This window comes from Phalacrocorax carbo, chromosome 2, assembly GCF_963921805.1.
Source record: "Phalacrocorax carbo chromosome 2, bPhaCar2.1, whole genome shotgun sequence".
Classification (NCBI taxonomy): Eukaryota; Metazoa; Chordata; class Aves; order Suliformes; family Phalacrocoracidae; genus Phalacrocorax; species Phalacrocorax carbo.
In genome coordinates, this window is record NC_087514.1 from 1,327,923 (window position 1) to 1,342,998 (window position 15,076).

At 60.1% G+C, this 15,076-nt stretch overlaps 3 protein-coding genes across 3 annotated transcripts; all 3 read right to left on the bottom strand.

Annotated features, from left to right (window-relative positions):
• Nucleotides 1-3,575: 3,575 nt before the first annotated feature.
• LOC135312242 (feather keratin 1-like) lies at nucleotides 3,576-3,885 on the bottom strand. Its single transcript, XM_064445384.1, has one exon. The coding sequence runs from the start codon at nucleotides 3,882-3,884 to the stop codon at nucleotides 3,576-3,578; it is 309 nt and encodes a 102-aa protein (XP_064301454.1). The 5' UTR covers nucleotide 3,885.
• Nucleotides 3,886-7,715: 3,830 nt separating this feature from the next.
• Nucleotides 7,716-9,612, bottom strand: LOC135312201 (feather keratin-like). The gene is made up of 2 exons (XM_064445337.1): nucleotides 9,573-9,612; nucleotides 7,716-8,044 (listed from the first exon to the last, which is right to left on the bottom strand). Exons 1-2 carry the CDS (start codon nucleotides 9,610-9,612, stop codon nucleotides 7,716-7,718), a joined length of 369 nt encoding a protein of 122 aa, XP_064301407.1.
• A 2,243-nt stretch (nucleotides 9,613-11,855) lies between these two features.
• Nucleotides 11,856-13,738, bottom strand: LOC135312202 (feather keratin 1-like). Its single transcript, XM_064445339.1, has 2 exons — nucleotides 13,699-13,738; nucleotides 11,856-12,184 (listed from the first exon to the last, which is right to left on the bottom strand). Exons 1-2 carry the CDS (start codon nucleotides 13,736-13,738, stop codon nucleotides 11,856-11,858), a joined length of 369 nt encoding a protein of 122 aa, XP_064301409.1.
• Nucleotides 13,739-15,076: the final 1,338 nt, after the last annotated feature.

A 15,076-nucleotide genomic window follows, 5' to 3' on the forward strand; every position in this document is an offset into this window, starting at 1 on the left:
TGGAGGAGAAGGCACAAGGAGAAGTGTGTGAGGGAGAGAGGTGCTGGGCCGGCTTTTATACTGGTCGCCGAGTGCCCGAGGTGGTAAGGAAGCCTTTGCACATGACGGTGCTTTGCAGCAAGTGGCTGTTGCATGCCACAGTCATGCAGGTCATGAGGTGGGGCGTGTTTTCCTTCTGCAGTTGTGCACTTTCATGTCCTCTTCTTGAGGACGTGTGCCCTTGGCCCTGGCGGCAGCTTTTAAGTGAGACTATTAGAGGCCAAAGGCTTGGTTTGATGGCGCGTGTCAGGGCAGGCAGCATACGCGACCAAAGCGTTGGAGAGGCGGGGTGTCGTCAGTGAGGTCATGCCATGGCACTCATGTGGTGTGGTTTATTTTGTGGGTGCATTGTGAAGCGGGGGCCCCCTTTCCTCGCAGCTGTGGAAGGCTGGTCTCTTCTTTGAGGCGTGCCAGGCATGAGGCGCTGCCCCTTCCATGGCACTTGGTCCCTGCTGGCCTTGCTGCCAGGTGACTGAGGCTGTCTTTAGGCCTGGCCTAAAGCCACAGCTGGGTGTGCTCTGCACGTGTCTTGGTGCCCCTCTTGCTTGTGAGGTTGTAGGTGGGAGAAAGGAGGCTGCCTGTTTGTGGTTGTGGCCCGTCGGTGCTGTCCGTGGGGGTGTGAGTGGGAGCAGGCAGAGGAGGGCGGCTTGCGGGAGCAGGATGTTGCCCTGGCAGCCCACGTCCAGAGCTGGCAAGCCCTGTGGTGGGGGGAGCCCTGCCATGCTCCCCAAAGGCTTGTGTTGGCCCCTCCGTAGCGCCTCCCTTAGCTGGGGCTGGTCTGTTTGATGCAGCCTGGGCTCAGGCGTGACTCCGTGCTTGCTCTGGGGAGCCTCGCAAGGGCAAGTGAGTTTGTGGAGAGCCCGGGAGTGTGGCGAGAGGCAGAGGGTGAGCTGGAGCGGCTGGCAGGTGAGCCTGGTGATGCAGGGCCTTTGGGGTCTGTCTTTGGGGTGAGGCCACTTCTCTGCACAGTGTTTGACGGGCAGAAAGAGGATTTGGAGACTGCAGCAGGCACTGGAGGCGAGCATGCTGTACGGGGCTGCAGAGCCAAGGCCCGGGAGGTGGTGGATACACGCCGAAGAGTTGAGGACTGGCAAGGCCTGCCCCATTGAGCCAAGGTGAGTGTTTAGCAGGCTCTTTGTCAGGTGAGCAGTGCCTCTTGCTGAGGATGATGAAGGAGTGCCGTGCGTCTGGAGGTAAGCAAGTGTGTGGGACCTGAGGCCTTGTAGCTGCGACTGCTGAGGGAGCTGTCTCACGTCCTCGGGAGGCCACTCTCCACGACCTTGTGAAGGTCATGGTGCCTGCGGGCGTTTTGTGATGGCTGGAAGAGAGCTGCCAGCCCTTCTATCGTGAAGAAGACCCGGAGGGACGATCTGGGTAAGAAGAGGTTGCCTAGGCTGACCTAGTTTCCAAGAAAGGGGAGGGAGGAAATGGTCCTGGAGAGCACTGCCAAGCCCAGCAAGGACAAGCAGGCGATGGAGAGTCATCGGCGTGGATTTACGAAGGGGAAGTCGTGCTTGACTGACCTCCGTGTTTTCTCCGTTGAAGTGACTAGCTTTGTGGATGACGAGAGAGTCGTGGCTGGTGTTTACCTTGACCTTTCAGTGAAGCCTTTGACACTTTCTCCCGTTGCACGCTCCTAGACAAGCGGAGAAATTCCGGCTTGTGTAAGTGGAGGGAGACCAGAGGATGCGCAAGGGGTTGAAGGGCTGGTCCCAGAGGCTTGTGGTGAGCGGCCCAAAGTGCAGATGGAGGCAAGTCTCAGGCGGTGTAGCCCAGGACTTGGGTGCGTGAGGCCAACCCTGTCCAAGATCCTCATCGATGAGGTGGGCCCAGGGACGGAGCGCCCCCTCGGCAAGTTGGCAAATGATGCAAAATCTGGAGGAGTGGCTGCGGCACCGGCTGCTTTGACAGTATTGCCAGGGAGCTGGAGAGGCTGGAGAACGGGGCAGAGAGGAATCTCCGGAAGGTCAAGAGGGGGAAGTGCCAAGTCCTGCATCTGGGGACGAAGAGAGGCTGGGGGCCGAGGAGCTGGAAAGCAGCTTTGCTGAGCACGACTTTGTGGTGCTGGCAGAGGAAAAGCTGACTGCGAAGCAGCAATGCAGCCTTGTGGCACAAGAGGCCAGGAGTCCCCCGGGGTGGCGTTGGGAAGAGCATTGCCAGCAGGTCAGTGAAGGTGATCTTGCTCTCTTTTCAGCACTGGTGAGGCCCCGTGGGGAGTCGTGTCTCCAGTGGAGGGCTTTCCAGCGGAAGAAAGACACGGCCTTAGAGGATCGAGTCGAGTGCGAGGCCACCAAGAGGCTGAAGGGCCTGGAGCATCCTTCCTGTGAGGAGAAGCTGAGAGAGCTGGGAGGTTTTTCAGCCAGAAAGCAAGGCCGTGCAGGGGAGATGTCCTCAATGTGTCTAAATCCCAGGTGGGAGGACTGCATTCCCCCTCCTCGGGAACGAGGCCAGGGGACTCAGCCTCTTCTCATGGGTGCCCACGGCCAAAGCAAGGGCAAATGGAGAAAGGGGAAAAGACGTGCCATTTCCTTGGAAGAGAAGGCAAGCCTTTTTCCGTGTGAGGGTGGGGAAGCAGTGGAGCCGCTTGCGCAGGGAGGTGTGGCAGTCCCCGTCCTTAGGGATCCTGAAAACCTGACTGCACACGGTCGTGGACAGCACGCTCGAGCTGACTCTGCTCAGGTTGAGAGCTGCATGATGTCCAGAGGTTCCTTGCGCACTCAGGGATTCTGTTGGCTGTGCTTCTGGTTGCTGTGATGGCCAGAGAGGCTTGCGGGGGAAGGGAGTTGGCGAAGTGCATGCTGCCCTGGGGAGCTGCTGTCAGAGGCATGGGTAGAATGCATTAGAACGTTCAAAGCTATGTTTAGGCAAGTGAAGGGCTTGTATGGTGGGGTGGAAGCCCATGCTGTGCTGCTCTGTTGTGGTGGCGGTGGCGGTGTTGCTGGGGCCACACTTGTTAAGCGAAGTCTCGTAGCCCTTTTCCGCCCACCCCGCTGGCCTCTTGAGCCCTGGCTTTGTGCTGGGTAGAGTTGGAGGAACCTTGGGAGAAGAAGGGAAGAGGAGACCTCACAGGCTGGGATGCAGGAGAACTTTATTGATGGACAAAAGAGAGCAAAAAGGCAGGAGCACCAAGTGGAAAGGAAGGGGTCTGAGGTGCAAGTCTAGCGACCATCAGCCGAGGTGCCGTGTGTGAGAGAGGACCTTGCCAGAGCAGCAAGAACTTCCTGCCGCACAATGGGAGCGGCACGCCGGAGGTCCCCGGTGCTCTATGGCTTGTGAGCAAGTGATTGCAGTGGGCAGTACTGGAGACAGTAGAAGGGGTGATGCAAGGAAGGAAGTGGGAGAAGAGGAGGAGGTGCGTGGGCCATGTGTCCAGGCAGGCTGGGTTGGCCCCTTCCCTGCTTCCTTGCTTGGTGCCTTGAGAGGAGGAGCCGTGGAGGGCAGGTCCACGTGGCAGCAAGAGCCCGGAGGTGCGTCCTCAGTCCATGCCCTGGCTTGCAGGGTGCGTTGGTTGGTGTCAGGGGTGGTGGGCAGGGCCCTTAGCAGGGGTAGCACCCCCTTCCGGCGCCGTAGCAGCCCAGGCCTCCAAAGCCGTAGCCATAGCCAAATCCACCGGAGGAGACGGGCACTCCCTGGGAGCCGAGGATGTTGCCCACGGCAGCCGATGAGGAGGAGCCGACGGCGGTGCTCTGGGGGAAGGAGCTGAGGATGGGTCCTGGCAGGGTGACCAGCACGGCGGGAGGCTGGATGACGACGCGGGACTCCTCGCACTGCCTGACACAGGGCTCGTTGCAGCTGTTAGCCAGCGGGGTGGGTCCGCAGGGGCGGCAGAGGTCGTAGCAGGCCATGTGTGTGGGCTGGAGGGTCCCTGGAAGAGAGGGTGTTGAGAAAGCATAGGGGCGTGGGGGTGCGACGGGTGGTGTTGCAGGAGGGCAAGTGAGCGTGGAGGTGTGTTGTGTGGCTGTGGGGAGCGTGGCGGTGAGGAGGTGTCAGGGCTGCTGAGTTGGGGGCAGAGCATGCTGGAAGAGCCAGGCCAGGTGGGGCAGGGGAAGAAGGGGAAGGAGGGGAAGGAGGGGAAGGGGGTTCAGACTCACCTTGTTGACGTTGGAGGAGAAGGCACAAGGAGAAGTGTGTGAGGGAGAGAGGTGCTGGGCCGGCTTTTATACTGGTCGCCGAGTGCCCGAGGTGGTAAGGAAGCCTTTGCACATGACGGTGCTTTGCAGCAAGTGGCTGTTGCATGCCACAGTCATGCAGGTCATGAGGTGGGGCGTGTTTTCCTTCTGCAGTTGTGCACTTTCATGTCCTCTTCTTGAGGACGTGTGCCCTTGGCCCTGGCGGCAGCTTTTAAGTGAGACTATTAGAGGCCAAAGGCTTGGTTTGATGGCGCGTGTCAGGGCAGGCAGCATACGCGACCAAAGCGTTGGAGAGGCGGGGTGTCGTCAGTGAGGTCATGCCATGGCACTCATGTGGTGTGGTTTATTTTGTGGGTGCATTGTGAAGCGGGGGCCCCCTTTCCTCGCAGCCGTGGAAGGCTGGTCTCTTCTTTGAGGCGTGCCAGGCATGAGGCGCTGCCCCTTCCATGGCACTTGGTCCCTGCTGGCCTTGCTGCCAGGTGACTGAGGCTGTCTTTAGGCCTGGCCTAAAGCCACAGCTGGGTGTGCTCTGCACGTGTCTTGGTGCCCCTCTTGCTTGTGAGGTTGTAGGTGGGAGAAAGGAGGCTGCCTGTTTGTGGTTGTGGCCTGTCGGTGCCGTCCGTGGGGTTGTGAGTGGGAGCAGGCAGAGGGGGGCGGCTTGCGGGAGCAGGATGTTGCCCTGGCAGCCCACGTCCAGAGCTGGCAAGCCCTGTGGTGGGGGGAGCCCTGCCACGCTCCCCAAAGGCTTGTGTTGGCCCCTCCGTAGCGCCTCCCTTAGCTGGGGCCGGCCCGTTTGATGCAGCCTGGTCTCTGGCGTGACTCCGTGCTTGCTCTGGGGAGCCTCGCAAGGGCAAGTGAGTTTGTGGAGAGCCCGGGAGTGTGGCGAGAGGCAGAGGGTGAGCTGGAGCGGCTGGCAGGTGAGCCTGGTGATGCAGGGCCTTTGGGGTCTGTCTTTGGGGTGAGGCCACTTCTCTGCACAGTGTTTGACGGGCAGAAAGAGGATTTGGAGACTGCAGCAGGCACTGGAGGCGAGCATGCTGTACGGGGCTGCAGAGCCAAGGCCCGGGAGGTGGTGGATACACGCCGAAGAGTTGAGGACTGGCAAGGCCTGCCCCATTGAGCCAAGGTGAGTGTTTAGCAGGCTCTTTGTCAGGTGAGCAGTGCCTCTTGCTGAGGATGATGAAGGAGTGCCGTGCGTCTGGAGGTAAGCAAGTGTGTGGGACCTGAGGCCTTGTAGCTGCGACTGCTGAGGGAGCTGTCTCACGTCCTCGGGAGGCCACTCTCCACGACCTTGTGAAGGTCATGGTGCCTGCGGGCGTTTTGTGATGGCTGGAAGAGAGCTGCCAGCCCTTCTATCGTGAAGAAGACCCGGAGGGACGATCTGGGTAAGAAGAGGTTGCCTAGGCTGACCTAGTTTCCAAGAAAGGGGAGGGAGGAAATGGTCCTGGAGAGCACTGCCAAGCCCAGCAAGGACAAGCAGGCGATGGAGAGTCATCGGCGTGGATTTACGAAGGGGAAGTCGTGCTTGACTGACCTCCGTGTTTTCTCCGTTGAAGTGACTAGCTTTGTGGATGACGAGAGAGTCGTGGCTGGTGTTTACCTTGACCTTTCAGTGAAGCCTTTGACACTTTCTCCCGTTGCACGCTCCTAGACAAGCGGAGAAATTCCGGCTTGTGTAAGTGGAGGGAGACCAGAGGATGCGCAAGGGGTTGAAGGGCTGGTCCCAGAGGCTTGTGGTGAGCGGCCCAAAGTGCAGATGGAGGCAAGTCTCAGGCGGTGTAGCCCAGGACTCGGGTGCGTGAGGCCAACCCTGTCCAAGATCCTCATCGATGAGGTGCGCCCAGGGACGGAGTGCCCCCTCGGCAAGTTGGCAAATGATGCAAAATCTGGAGGAGTGGCTGCGGCACCGGCTGCTTTGACAGTATTGCCAGGGAGCTGGAGAGGCTGGAGAACGGGGCAGAGAGGAATCTCCGGAAGGTCAAGAGGGGGAAGTGCCAAGTCCTGCATCTGGGGACGAAGAGAGGCTGGGGGCCGAGGAGCTGGAAAGCAGCTTTGCTGAGCACGACTTTGTGGTGCTGGCAGAGGAAAAGCTGACTGCGAAGCAGCAATGCAGCCTTGTGGCACAAGAGGCCAGGAGTCCCCCGGGGTGGCGTTGGGAAGAGCATTGCCAGCAGGTCAGTGAAGGTGATCTTGCTCTCTTTTCAGCACTGGTGAGGCCCCGTGGGGAGTCGTGTCTCAGTGGAGGGCTTTCCAGCGGAAGAAAGACATGGCCTTAGAGGATCGAGTCGAGTGCGAGGCCACCAAGAGGCTGAAGGGCCTGGAGCATCCTTCCTGTGAGGAGAAGCTGAGAGAGCTGGGAGGTTTTTCAGCCAGAAAGCAAGGCTGTGCAGGGGAGATGTCCTCAATGTGTCTAAATCCCAGATGGGAGGACTGCATTCCCCCTCCTCGGGAACGAGGCCAGGGGACTCAGCCTCTTCTCATGGGTGCCCACGGCCAGGGCAAGGGCAAATGGAGAAAGGGGAAAAGACGTGCCATTTCCTTGGAAGAGAAGGCAAGCCTTTTTCCGTGTGAGGGTGGGGAAGCAGTGGAGCCGCTTGCGCAGGGAGGTGTGGCAGTCCCCGTCCTTAGGGATCCTGAAAACCTGACTGCACACGGTCGTGGACAGCACGCTCGAGCTGACTCTGCTCAGGTTGAGAGCTGCATGATGTCCAGAGGTTCCTTGCGCACTCAGGGATTCTGTTGGCTGTGCTTCTGGTTGCTGTGATGGCCAGAGAGGCTTGCGGGGGAAGGGAGCTGGCGAAGTGCATGCTGCCCTGGGGAGCTGCTGTCAGAGGCATGGGTAGAATGCATTAGAACGTTCAAAGCTATGTTTAGGCAAGTGAAGGGCTTGTATGGTGGGGTGGAAGCCCATGCTGTGCTGCTCTGTTGTGGTGGCGGTGGCGGTGTTGCTGGGGCCACACTTGTTAAGCGAAGTCTCGTAGCCCTTTTCCGCCCACCCCGCTGGCCTCTTGAGCCCTGGCTTTGTGCTGGGTGAGGTTGGAGGAGGCTTGGGAGAAGAAGGGAAGAGGAGACCTCACAGGCTGGGATGCAGGAGAACTTTATTGATGGACAAAAGAGAGCAAAAAGGCAGGAGCACCAAGTGGAAAGGAAGGGGTCTGAGGTGCAAGTCTAGCGACCATCAGCCGAGGTGCCGTGTGCGAGAGAGGACCTTGCCAGAGCAGCAAGAACTTCCTGCCGCACAATGGGAGCGGCACGCCGGAGGTCCCCGGTGCTCTATGGCTTGTGAGCAAGTGATTGCAGTGGGCAGTACTGGAGACAGTAGAAGGGGTGATGCAAGGAAGGAAGTGGGAGAAGAGGAGGAGGTGCGTGGGCCATGTGTCCAGGCAGGCTGGGTTGGCCCCTTCCCTGCTTCCTTGCTTGGTGCCTTGAGAGGAGGAGCCGTGGAGGGCAGGTCCACGTGGCAGCAAGAGCCCGGAGGTGCGTCCTCAGTCCATGCCCTGGCTTGCAGGGTGCGTTGGTTGGTGTCAGGGGTGGTGGGCAGGGCCCTTAGCAGGGGTAGCAGCCCCTTCCGCCACCGTAGCAGCCCAGGCCTCCAAAGCCGTAGCCGTAGCCGAAGCGGCCGGAAGAGACGGGCACTCCCTGGGAGCCGAGGATGTTGCCCACGGCAGCCGATGAGGAGGAGCCGACGGCGGTGCTCTGGGGGAAGGAGCTGAGGATGGGTCCTGGCAGGGTGACCAGCACGGCGGGAGGCTGGATGACGACGCGGGACTCCTCGCACTGCCTGACACAGGGCTCGTTGCAGCTGTTAGCCAGCGGGGTGGGTCCGCAGGGGCGGCAGAGGTCGTAGCAGGCCATGTGTGTGGGCTGGAGGGTCCCTGGAAGAGAGGGTGTTGAGAAAGCGTAGGGGCGTGGGGGTGCGACGGGTGGTGTTGCAGGAGGGCAAGTGAGCGTGGAGGTGTGTTGTGTGGCTGTGGGTAGCATGGCGGTGAGGAGGCGTCAGGGCTGCTGAGTTGGGGGCAGAGCATGCTGGAAGAGCCGGGCCAGGTGGGGCAGGGGAAGAAGGGGAAGGAGGGGAAGGAGGGGAAGGGGGTTCAGACTCACCTCGTTGACGTTGGAGGAGAAGGCACAAGGAGAAGTGTGTGAGGGAGAGAGGTGCTGGGCCGGCTTTTATACTGGTCGCCGAGTGCCCGAGGTGGTAAGGAAGCCTTTGCACATGACGGTGCTTTGCAGCAAGTGGCTGTTGCATGCCACAGTCATGCAGGTCATGAGGTGGGGCGTGTTTTCCTTCTGCAGTTGTGCACTTTCATGTCCTCTTCTTGAGGACGTGTGCCCTTGGCCCTGGCGGCAGCTTTTAAGTGAGACTATTAGAGGCCAAAGGCTTGGTTTGATGGCGCGTGTCAGGGCAGGCAGCATACGCGACCAAAGCGTTGGAGAGGCGGGGTGTCGTCAGTGAGGTCATGCCATGGCACTCATGTGGTGTGGTTTATTTTGTGGGTGCATTGTGAAGCGGGGGCCCCCTTTCCTCGCAGCCGTGGAAGGCTGGTCTCTTCTTTGAGGCGTGCCAGGCATGAGGCGCTGCCCCTTCCATGGCACTTGGTCCCTGCTGGCCTTGCTGCCAGGTGACTGAGGCTGTCTTTAGGCCTGGCCTAAAGCCACAGCTGGGTGTGCTCTGCACGTGTCTTGGTGCCCCTCTTGCTTGTGAGGTTGTAGGTGGGAGAAAGGAGGCTGCCTGTTTGTGGTTGTGGCCCGTCGGTGCTGTCCGTGGGGGTGTGAGTGGGAGCAGGCAGAGGAGGGCGGCTTGCGGGAGCAGGATGTTGCCCTGGCAGCCCACGTCCAGAGCTGGCAAGCCCTGTGGTGGGGGGAGCCCTGCCACGCTCCCCAAAGGCTTGTGTGGCCCCTCCATAGCGCCTCCCTTAGCTGGGGCCGGCCCGTTTGATGCAGCCTGGTCTCTGGCGTGACTCCGTGCTTGCTCTGGGGAGCCTCGCAAGGGCAAGTGAGTTTGTGGAGAGCCCGGGAGTGTGGCGAGAGGCAGAGGGTGAGCTGGAGCGGCTGGCAGGTGAGCCTGGTGATGCAGGGCCTTTGGGGTCTGTCTTTGGGGTGAGGCCACTTCTCTGCACAGTGTTTGACGGGCAGAAAGAGGATTTGGAGACTGCAGCAGGCACTGGAGGCGAGCATGCTGTACGGGGCTGCAGAGCCAAGGCCCGGGAGGTGGTGGATACACGCCGAAGAGTTGAGGACTGGCAAGGCCTGCCCCATTGAGCCAAGGTGAGTGTTTAGCAGGCTCTTTGTCAGGTGAGCAGTGCCTCTTGCTGAGGATGATGAAGGAGTGCCGTGCGTCTGGAGGTAAGCAAGTGTGTGGGACCTGAGGCCTTGTAGCTGCGACTGCTGAGGGAGCTGTCTCACGTCCTCGGGAGGCCACTCTCCACGACCTTGTGAAGGTCATGGTGCCTGCGGGCGTTTTGTGATGGCTGGAAGAGAGCTGCCAGCCCTTCTATCGTGAAGAAGACCCGGAGGGACGATCTGGGTAAGAAGAGGTTGCCTAGGCTGACCTAGTTTCCAAGAAAGGGGAGGGAGGAAATGGTCCTGGAGAGCACTGCCAAGCCCAGCAAGGACAAGCAGGCGATGGAGAGTCATCGGCGTGGATTTACGAAGGGGAAGTCGTGCTTGACTGACCTCCGTGTTTTCTCCGTTGAAGTGACTAGCTTTGTGGATGACGAGAGAGTCGTGGCTGGTGTTTACCTTGACCTTTCAGTGAAGCCTTTGACACTTTCTCCCGTTGCACGCTCCTAGACAAGCGGAGAAATTCCGGCTTGTGTAAGTGGAGGGAGACCAGAGGATGCGCAAGGGGTTGAAGGGCTGGTCCCAGAGGCTTGTGGTGAGCGGCCCAAAGTGCAGATGGAGGCAAGTCTCAGGCGGTGTAGCCCAGGACTCGGGTGCGTGAGGCCAACCCTGTCCAAGATCCTCATCGATGAGGTGGGCCCAGGGACGGAGCGCCCCCTCGGCAAGTTGGCAAATGATGCAAAATCTGGAGGAGTGGCTGCGGCACCGGCTGCTTTGACAGTATTGCCAGGGAGCTGGAGAGGCTGGAGAACGGGGCAGAGAGGAATCTCCGGAAGGTCAAGAGGGGGAAGTGCCAAGTCCTGCATCTGGGGACGAAGAGAGGCTGGGGGCCGAGGAGCTGGAAAGCAGCTTTGCTGAGCACGACTTTGTGGTGCTGGCAGAGGAAAAGCTGACTGCGAAGCAGCAATGCAGCCTTGTGGCACAAGAGGCCAGGAGTCCCCCGGGGTGGCGTTGGGAAGAGCATTGCCAGCAGGTCAGTGAAGGTGATCTTGCTCTCTTTTCAGCACTGGTGAGGCCCCGTGGGGAGTCGTGTCTCCAGTGGAGGGCTTTCCAGCGGAAGAAAGACATGGCCTTAGAGGATCGAGTCGAGTGCGAGGCCACCAAGAGGCTGAAGGGCCTGGAGCATCCTTCCTGTGAGGAGAAGCTGAGAGAGCTGGGAGGTTTTTCAGCCAGAAAGCAAGGCTGTGCAGGGGAGATGTCCTCAATGTGTCTAAATCCCAGATGGGAGGACTGCATTCCCCCTCCTCGGGAACGAGGCCAGGGGACTCAGCCTCTTCTCATGGGTGCCCACGGCCAGGGCAAGGGCAAATGGAGAAAGGGGAAAAGACGTGCCATTTCCTTGGAAGAGAAGGCAAGCCTTTTTCCGTGTGAGGGTGGGGAAGCAGTGGAGCCGCTTGCGCAGGGAGGTGTAGCAGTCCCCGTCCTTAGGGATCCTGAAAACCTGACTGCACACGGTCGTGGACAGCACGCTCGAGCTGACTCTGCTCAGGTTGAGAGCTGCATGATGTCCAGAGGTTCCTTGCGCACTCAGGGATTCTGTTGGCTGTGCTTCTGGTTGCTGTGATGGCCAGAGAGGCTTGCGGGGGAAGGGAGCTGGCGAAGTGCATGCTGCCCTGGGGAGCTGCTGTCAGAGGCATGGGTAGAATGCATTAGAACGTTCAAAGCTATGTTTAGGCAAGTGAAGGGCTTGTATGGTGGGGTGGAAGCCCATGCTGTGCTGCTCTGTTGTGGTGGCGGTGGCGGTGTTGCTGGGGCCACACTTGTTAAGCGAAGTCTCGTAGCCCTTTTCCGCCCACCCCGCTGGCCTCTTGAGCCCTGGCTTTGTGCTGGGTGAGGTTGGAGGAGGCTTGGGAGAAGAAGGGAAGAGGAGACCTCACAGGCTGGGATGCAGGAGAACTTTATTGATGGACAAAAGAGAGCAAAAAGGCAGGAGCACCAAGTGGAAAGGAAGGGGTCTGAGGTGCAAGTCTAGCGACCATCAGCCGAGGTGCCGTGTGCGAGAGAGGACCTTGCCAGAGCAGCAAGAACTTCCTGCCGCACAATGGGAGCGGCACGCCGGAGGTCCCCGGTGCTCTATGGCTTGTGAGCAAGTGATTGCAGTGGGCAGTACTGGAGACAGTAGAAGGGGTGATGCAAGGAAGGAAGTGGGAGAAGAGGAGGAGGTGCGTGGGCCATGTGTCCAGGCAGGCTGGGTTGGCCCCTTCCCTGCTTCCTTGCTTGGTGCCTTGAGAGGAGGAGCCGTGGAGGGCAGGTCCACGTGGCAGCAAGAGCCCGGAGGTACATCCTCAGTCCATGCCCTGGCTTGCAGGGTGCGTTGGTTGGTGTCAGGGGTGGTGGGCAGGGCCCTTAGCAGGGGTAGCAGCCCCTTCCGCCGCCGTAGCAGCCCAGGCCTCCAAAGCCGTAGCCGTAGCCGAAGCGGCCGGAAGAGACGGGCACTCCCTGGGAGCCGAGGACGTTGCCCACGGCAGCCGATGAGGAGGAGCCAACGGCAGTGTTCTGTGGGAAGGAGCTGAGGATGGGTCCTGGCAGGGTGACCAGCACGGCGGGAGGCTGGATGACGACGCGGGACTCCTCGCACTGCCTGACACAGGGCTCGTTGCAGCTGTTAGCCAGCGGGGTGGGTCCGCAGGGGCGGCAGAGGTCGTAGCAGGCCATGTGTGTGGGCTGGAGGGTCCCTGGAAGAGAGGGTGTTGAGAAAGCGTAGGGGCATGGGGGTGCGAGGGGTGGTGTTGCAGGAGGGCAAGTGAGCGTGGAGGTGTGTTGTGTGTCTGTGGGTAGCATGGCGGTGAGGAGGCGTCAGGGCTGCTGAGTTGGGGGCAGAGCGTGCTGGAAGAGCCGGGCCAGGTGGGGCAGGGGAAGAAGGGGAAGGAGGGGAAGGGGGTTCAGACTCACCTCGTTGACGTTGGAGGAGAAGGCACAAGGAGAAGTGTGTGAGGGAGAGAGGTGCTGGGCCGGCTTTTATACTGGTCGCCGAGTGCCCGAGGTGGTAAGGAAGCCTTTGCACATGACGGTGCTTTGCAGCAAGCGGCTGTTGCATGCCACAGTCATGCAGGTCATGAGGTGGGGCGTGTTTTCCTTCTGCAGTTGTGCACTTTCATGTCCTCTTCTTGAGGACGTGTGCCCTTGGCCCTGGCGGCAGCTTTTAAGTGAGACTATTAGAGGCCAAAGGCTTGGTTTGATGGCGCGTGTCAGGGCAGGCAGCATACGCGACCAAAGCGTTGGAGAGGCGGGGTGTCGTCAGTGAGGTCATGCCATGGCACTCATGTGGTGTGGTTTATTTTGTGGGTGCATTGTGAAGCGGGGGCCCCCTTTCCTCGCAGCCGTGGAAGGCTGGTCTCTTCTTTGAGGCGTGCCAGGCATGAGGCGCTGCCCCTTCCATGGCACTTGGTCCCTGCTGGCCTTGCTGCCAGGTGACTGAGGCTGTCTTTAGGCCTGGCCTAAAGCCACAGCTGGGTGTGCTCTGCACGTGTCTTGGTGCCCCTCTTGCTTGTGAGGTTGTAGGTGGGAGAAAGGAGGCTGCCTGTTTGTGGTTGTGGCCCGTCGGTGCTGTCCGTGGGGGTGTGAGTGGGAGCAGGCAGAGGAGGGCGGCTTGCGGGAGCAGGATGTTGCCCTGGCAGCCCACGTCCAGAGCTGGCAAGCCCTGTGGTGGGGGGAGCCCTGCCACACTCCCCAAAGGCTTGTGTTGGCCCCTCCGTTGCGCTTCCCTTAGCTGGGGCTGGTCTGTTTGATGCAGCCTGGGCTCAGGTGTGACTCCGTGCTTGCTCTGGGGAACCTCGTAAGCGCAGGTGAATTTGTGGGGATCCCAGGAGAGTGTGGAGAGGCAGAGGCGGAGCGGCAGGCAGGGTAGCCTGGTGATGCAGGGCCTTTGGGGTCTGTCTTTGGGGTGAGGCCACTTCTCTGCACAGTGTTTGACGGGCAGAAAGAGGATTTGGAGACTGCAGCAGGCACTGGAGGCGAGCATGCTGTACGGGGCTGCAGAGCCAAGGCCCGGGAGGTGGTGGATACACGCCGAAGAGTTGAGGACTGACAAGGCCTGCCCCATTGAGCCAAGGTGAGTGTTTAGCAGGCTCTTTGTCAGGTGAGCAGTGCCTCTTGCTGAGGATGATGAAGGAGTGCCGTGCGTCTGGAGGTAAGCAAGTGTGTGGGACCTGAGGCCTTGTAGCTGCGACTGCTGAGGGAGCTGTCTCACGTCCTCGGGAGGCCACTCTCCACGACCTTGTGAAGGTCATGGTGCCTGCGGGCGTTTTGTGATGGCTGGAAGAGAGCTGCCAGCCCTTCTATCGTGAAGAAGACCCGGAGGGACGATCTGGGTAAGAAGAGGTTGCCTAGGCTGACCTAGTTTCCAAGAAAGGGGAGGGAGGAAATGGTCCTGGAGAGCACTGCCAAGCCCAGCAAGGACAAGCAGGCGATGGAGAGTCATCGGCGTGGATTTACGAAGGGGAAGTCGTGCTTGACTGACCTCCGTGTTTTCTCCGTTGAAGTGACTAGCTTTGTGGATGACGAGAGAGTCGTGGCTGGTGTTTACCTTGACCTTTCAGTGAAGCCTTTGACACTTTCTCCCGTTGCACGCTCCTAGACAAGCGGAGAAATTCCGGCTTGTGTAAGTGGAGGGAGACCAGAGGATGCGCAAGGGGTTGAAGGGCTGGTCCCAGAGGCTTGTGGTGAGCGGCCCAAAGTGCAGATGGAGGCAAGTCTCAGGCGGTGTAGCCCAGGACTCGGGTGCGTGAGGCCAACCCTGTCCAAGATCCTCATCGATGAGGTGGGCCCAGGGACGGAGCGCCCCCTCGGCAAGTTGGCAAATGATGCAAAATCTGGAGGAGTGGCTGCGGCACCGGCTGCTTTGACAGTATTGCCAGGGAGCTGGAGAGGCTGGAGAACGGGGCAGAGAGGAATCTCCGGAAGGTCAAGAGGGGGAAGTGCCAAGTCCTGCATCTGGGGACGAAGAGAGGCTGGGGGCCGAGGAGCTGGAAAGCAGCTTTGCTGAGCACGACTTTGTGGTGCTGGCAGAGGAAAAGCTGACTGCGAAGCAGCAATGCAGCCTTGTGGCACAAGAGGCCAGGAGTCCCCCGGGGTGGCGTTGGGAAGAGCATTGCCAGCAGGTCAGTGAAGGTGATCTTGCTCTCTTTTCAGCACTGGTGAGGCCCCGTGGGGAGTCGTGTCTCCAGTGGAGGGCTTTCCAGCGGAAGAAAGACATGGCCTTAGAGGATCGAGTCGAGTGCGAGGCCACCAAGAGGCTGAAGGGCCTGGAGCATCCTTCCTGTGAGGAGAAGCTGAGAGAGCTGGGAGGTTTTTCAGCCAGAAAGCAAGGCTGTGCAGGGGAGATGTCCTCAATGTGTCTAAATCCCAGATGGGAGGACTGCATTCCCCCTCCTCGGGAACGAGGCCAGGGGACTCAGCCTCTTCTCATGGGTGCCCACGGCCAGGGCAAGGGCAAATGGAGAAAGGGGAAAAGACGTGCCATTTCCTTGGAAGAGAAGGCAAGCCTTTTTCCGTGTGAGGGTGGGGAAGCAGTGGAGCCGCTTGCGCAGGGAGGTGTGGCAGTCCCCGTCCTTAGGGATCCTGAAAAC

Coding starts and splice junctions, on each gene's coding strand:
- LOC135312242 (XM_064445384.1), bottom strand. CDS start 3,884: ATGGCCTGCTACGACCTCTGCCGCCCCTGCGGACCCACCCCGCTGGCT.
- LOC135312201 (XM_064445337.1), bottom strand. CDS start 9,612: ATGACCTTCACAAGGTCGTGGAGAGTGGCCTCCCGAGGAC. Junction 8,045..9,572: donor GAGAGTGGCCTCCCGAGGAC/GTGAGACAGCTC, acceptor CCTCTCTTCCAG/GGACCCTCCAGCCCACACAC.
- LOC135312202 (XM_064445339.1), bottom strand. CDS start 13,738: ATGACCTTCACAAGGTCGTGGAGAGTGGCCTCCCGAGGAC. Junction 12,185..13,698: donor GAGAGTGGCCTCCCGAGGAC/GTGAGACAGCTC, acceptor CCTCTCTTCCAG/GGACCCTCCAGCCCACACAC.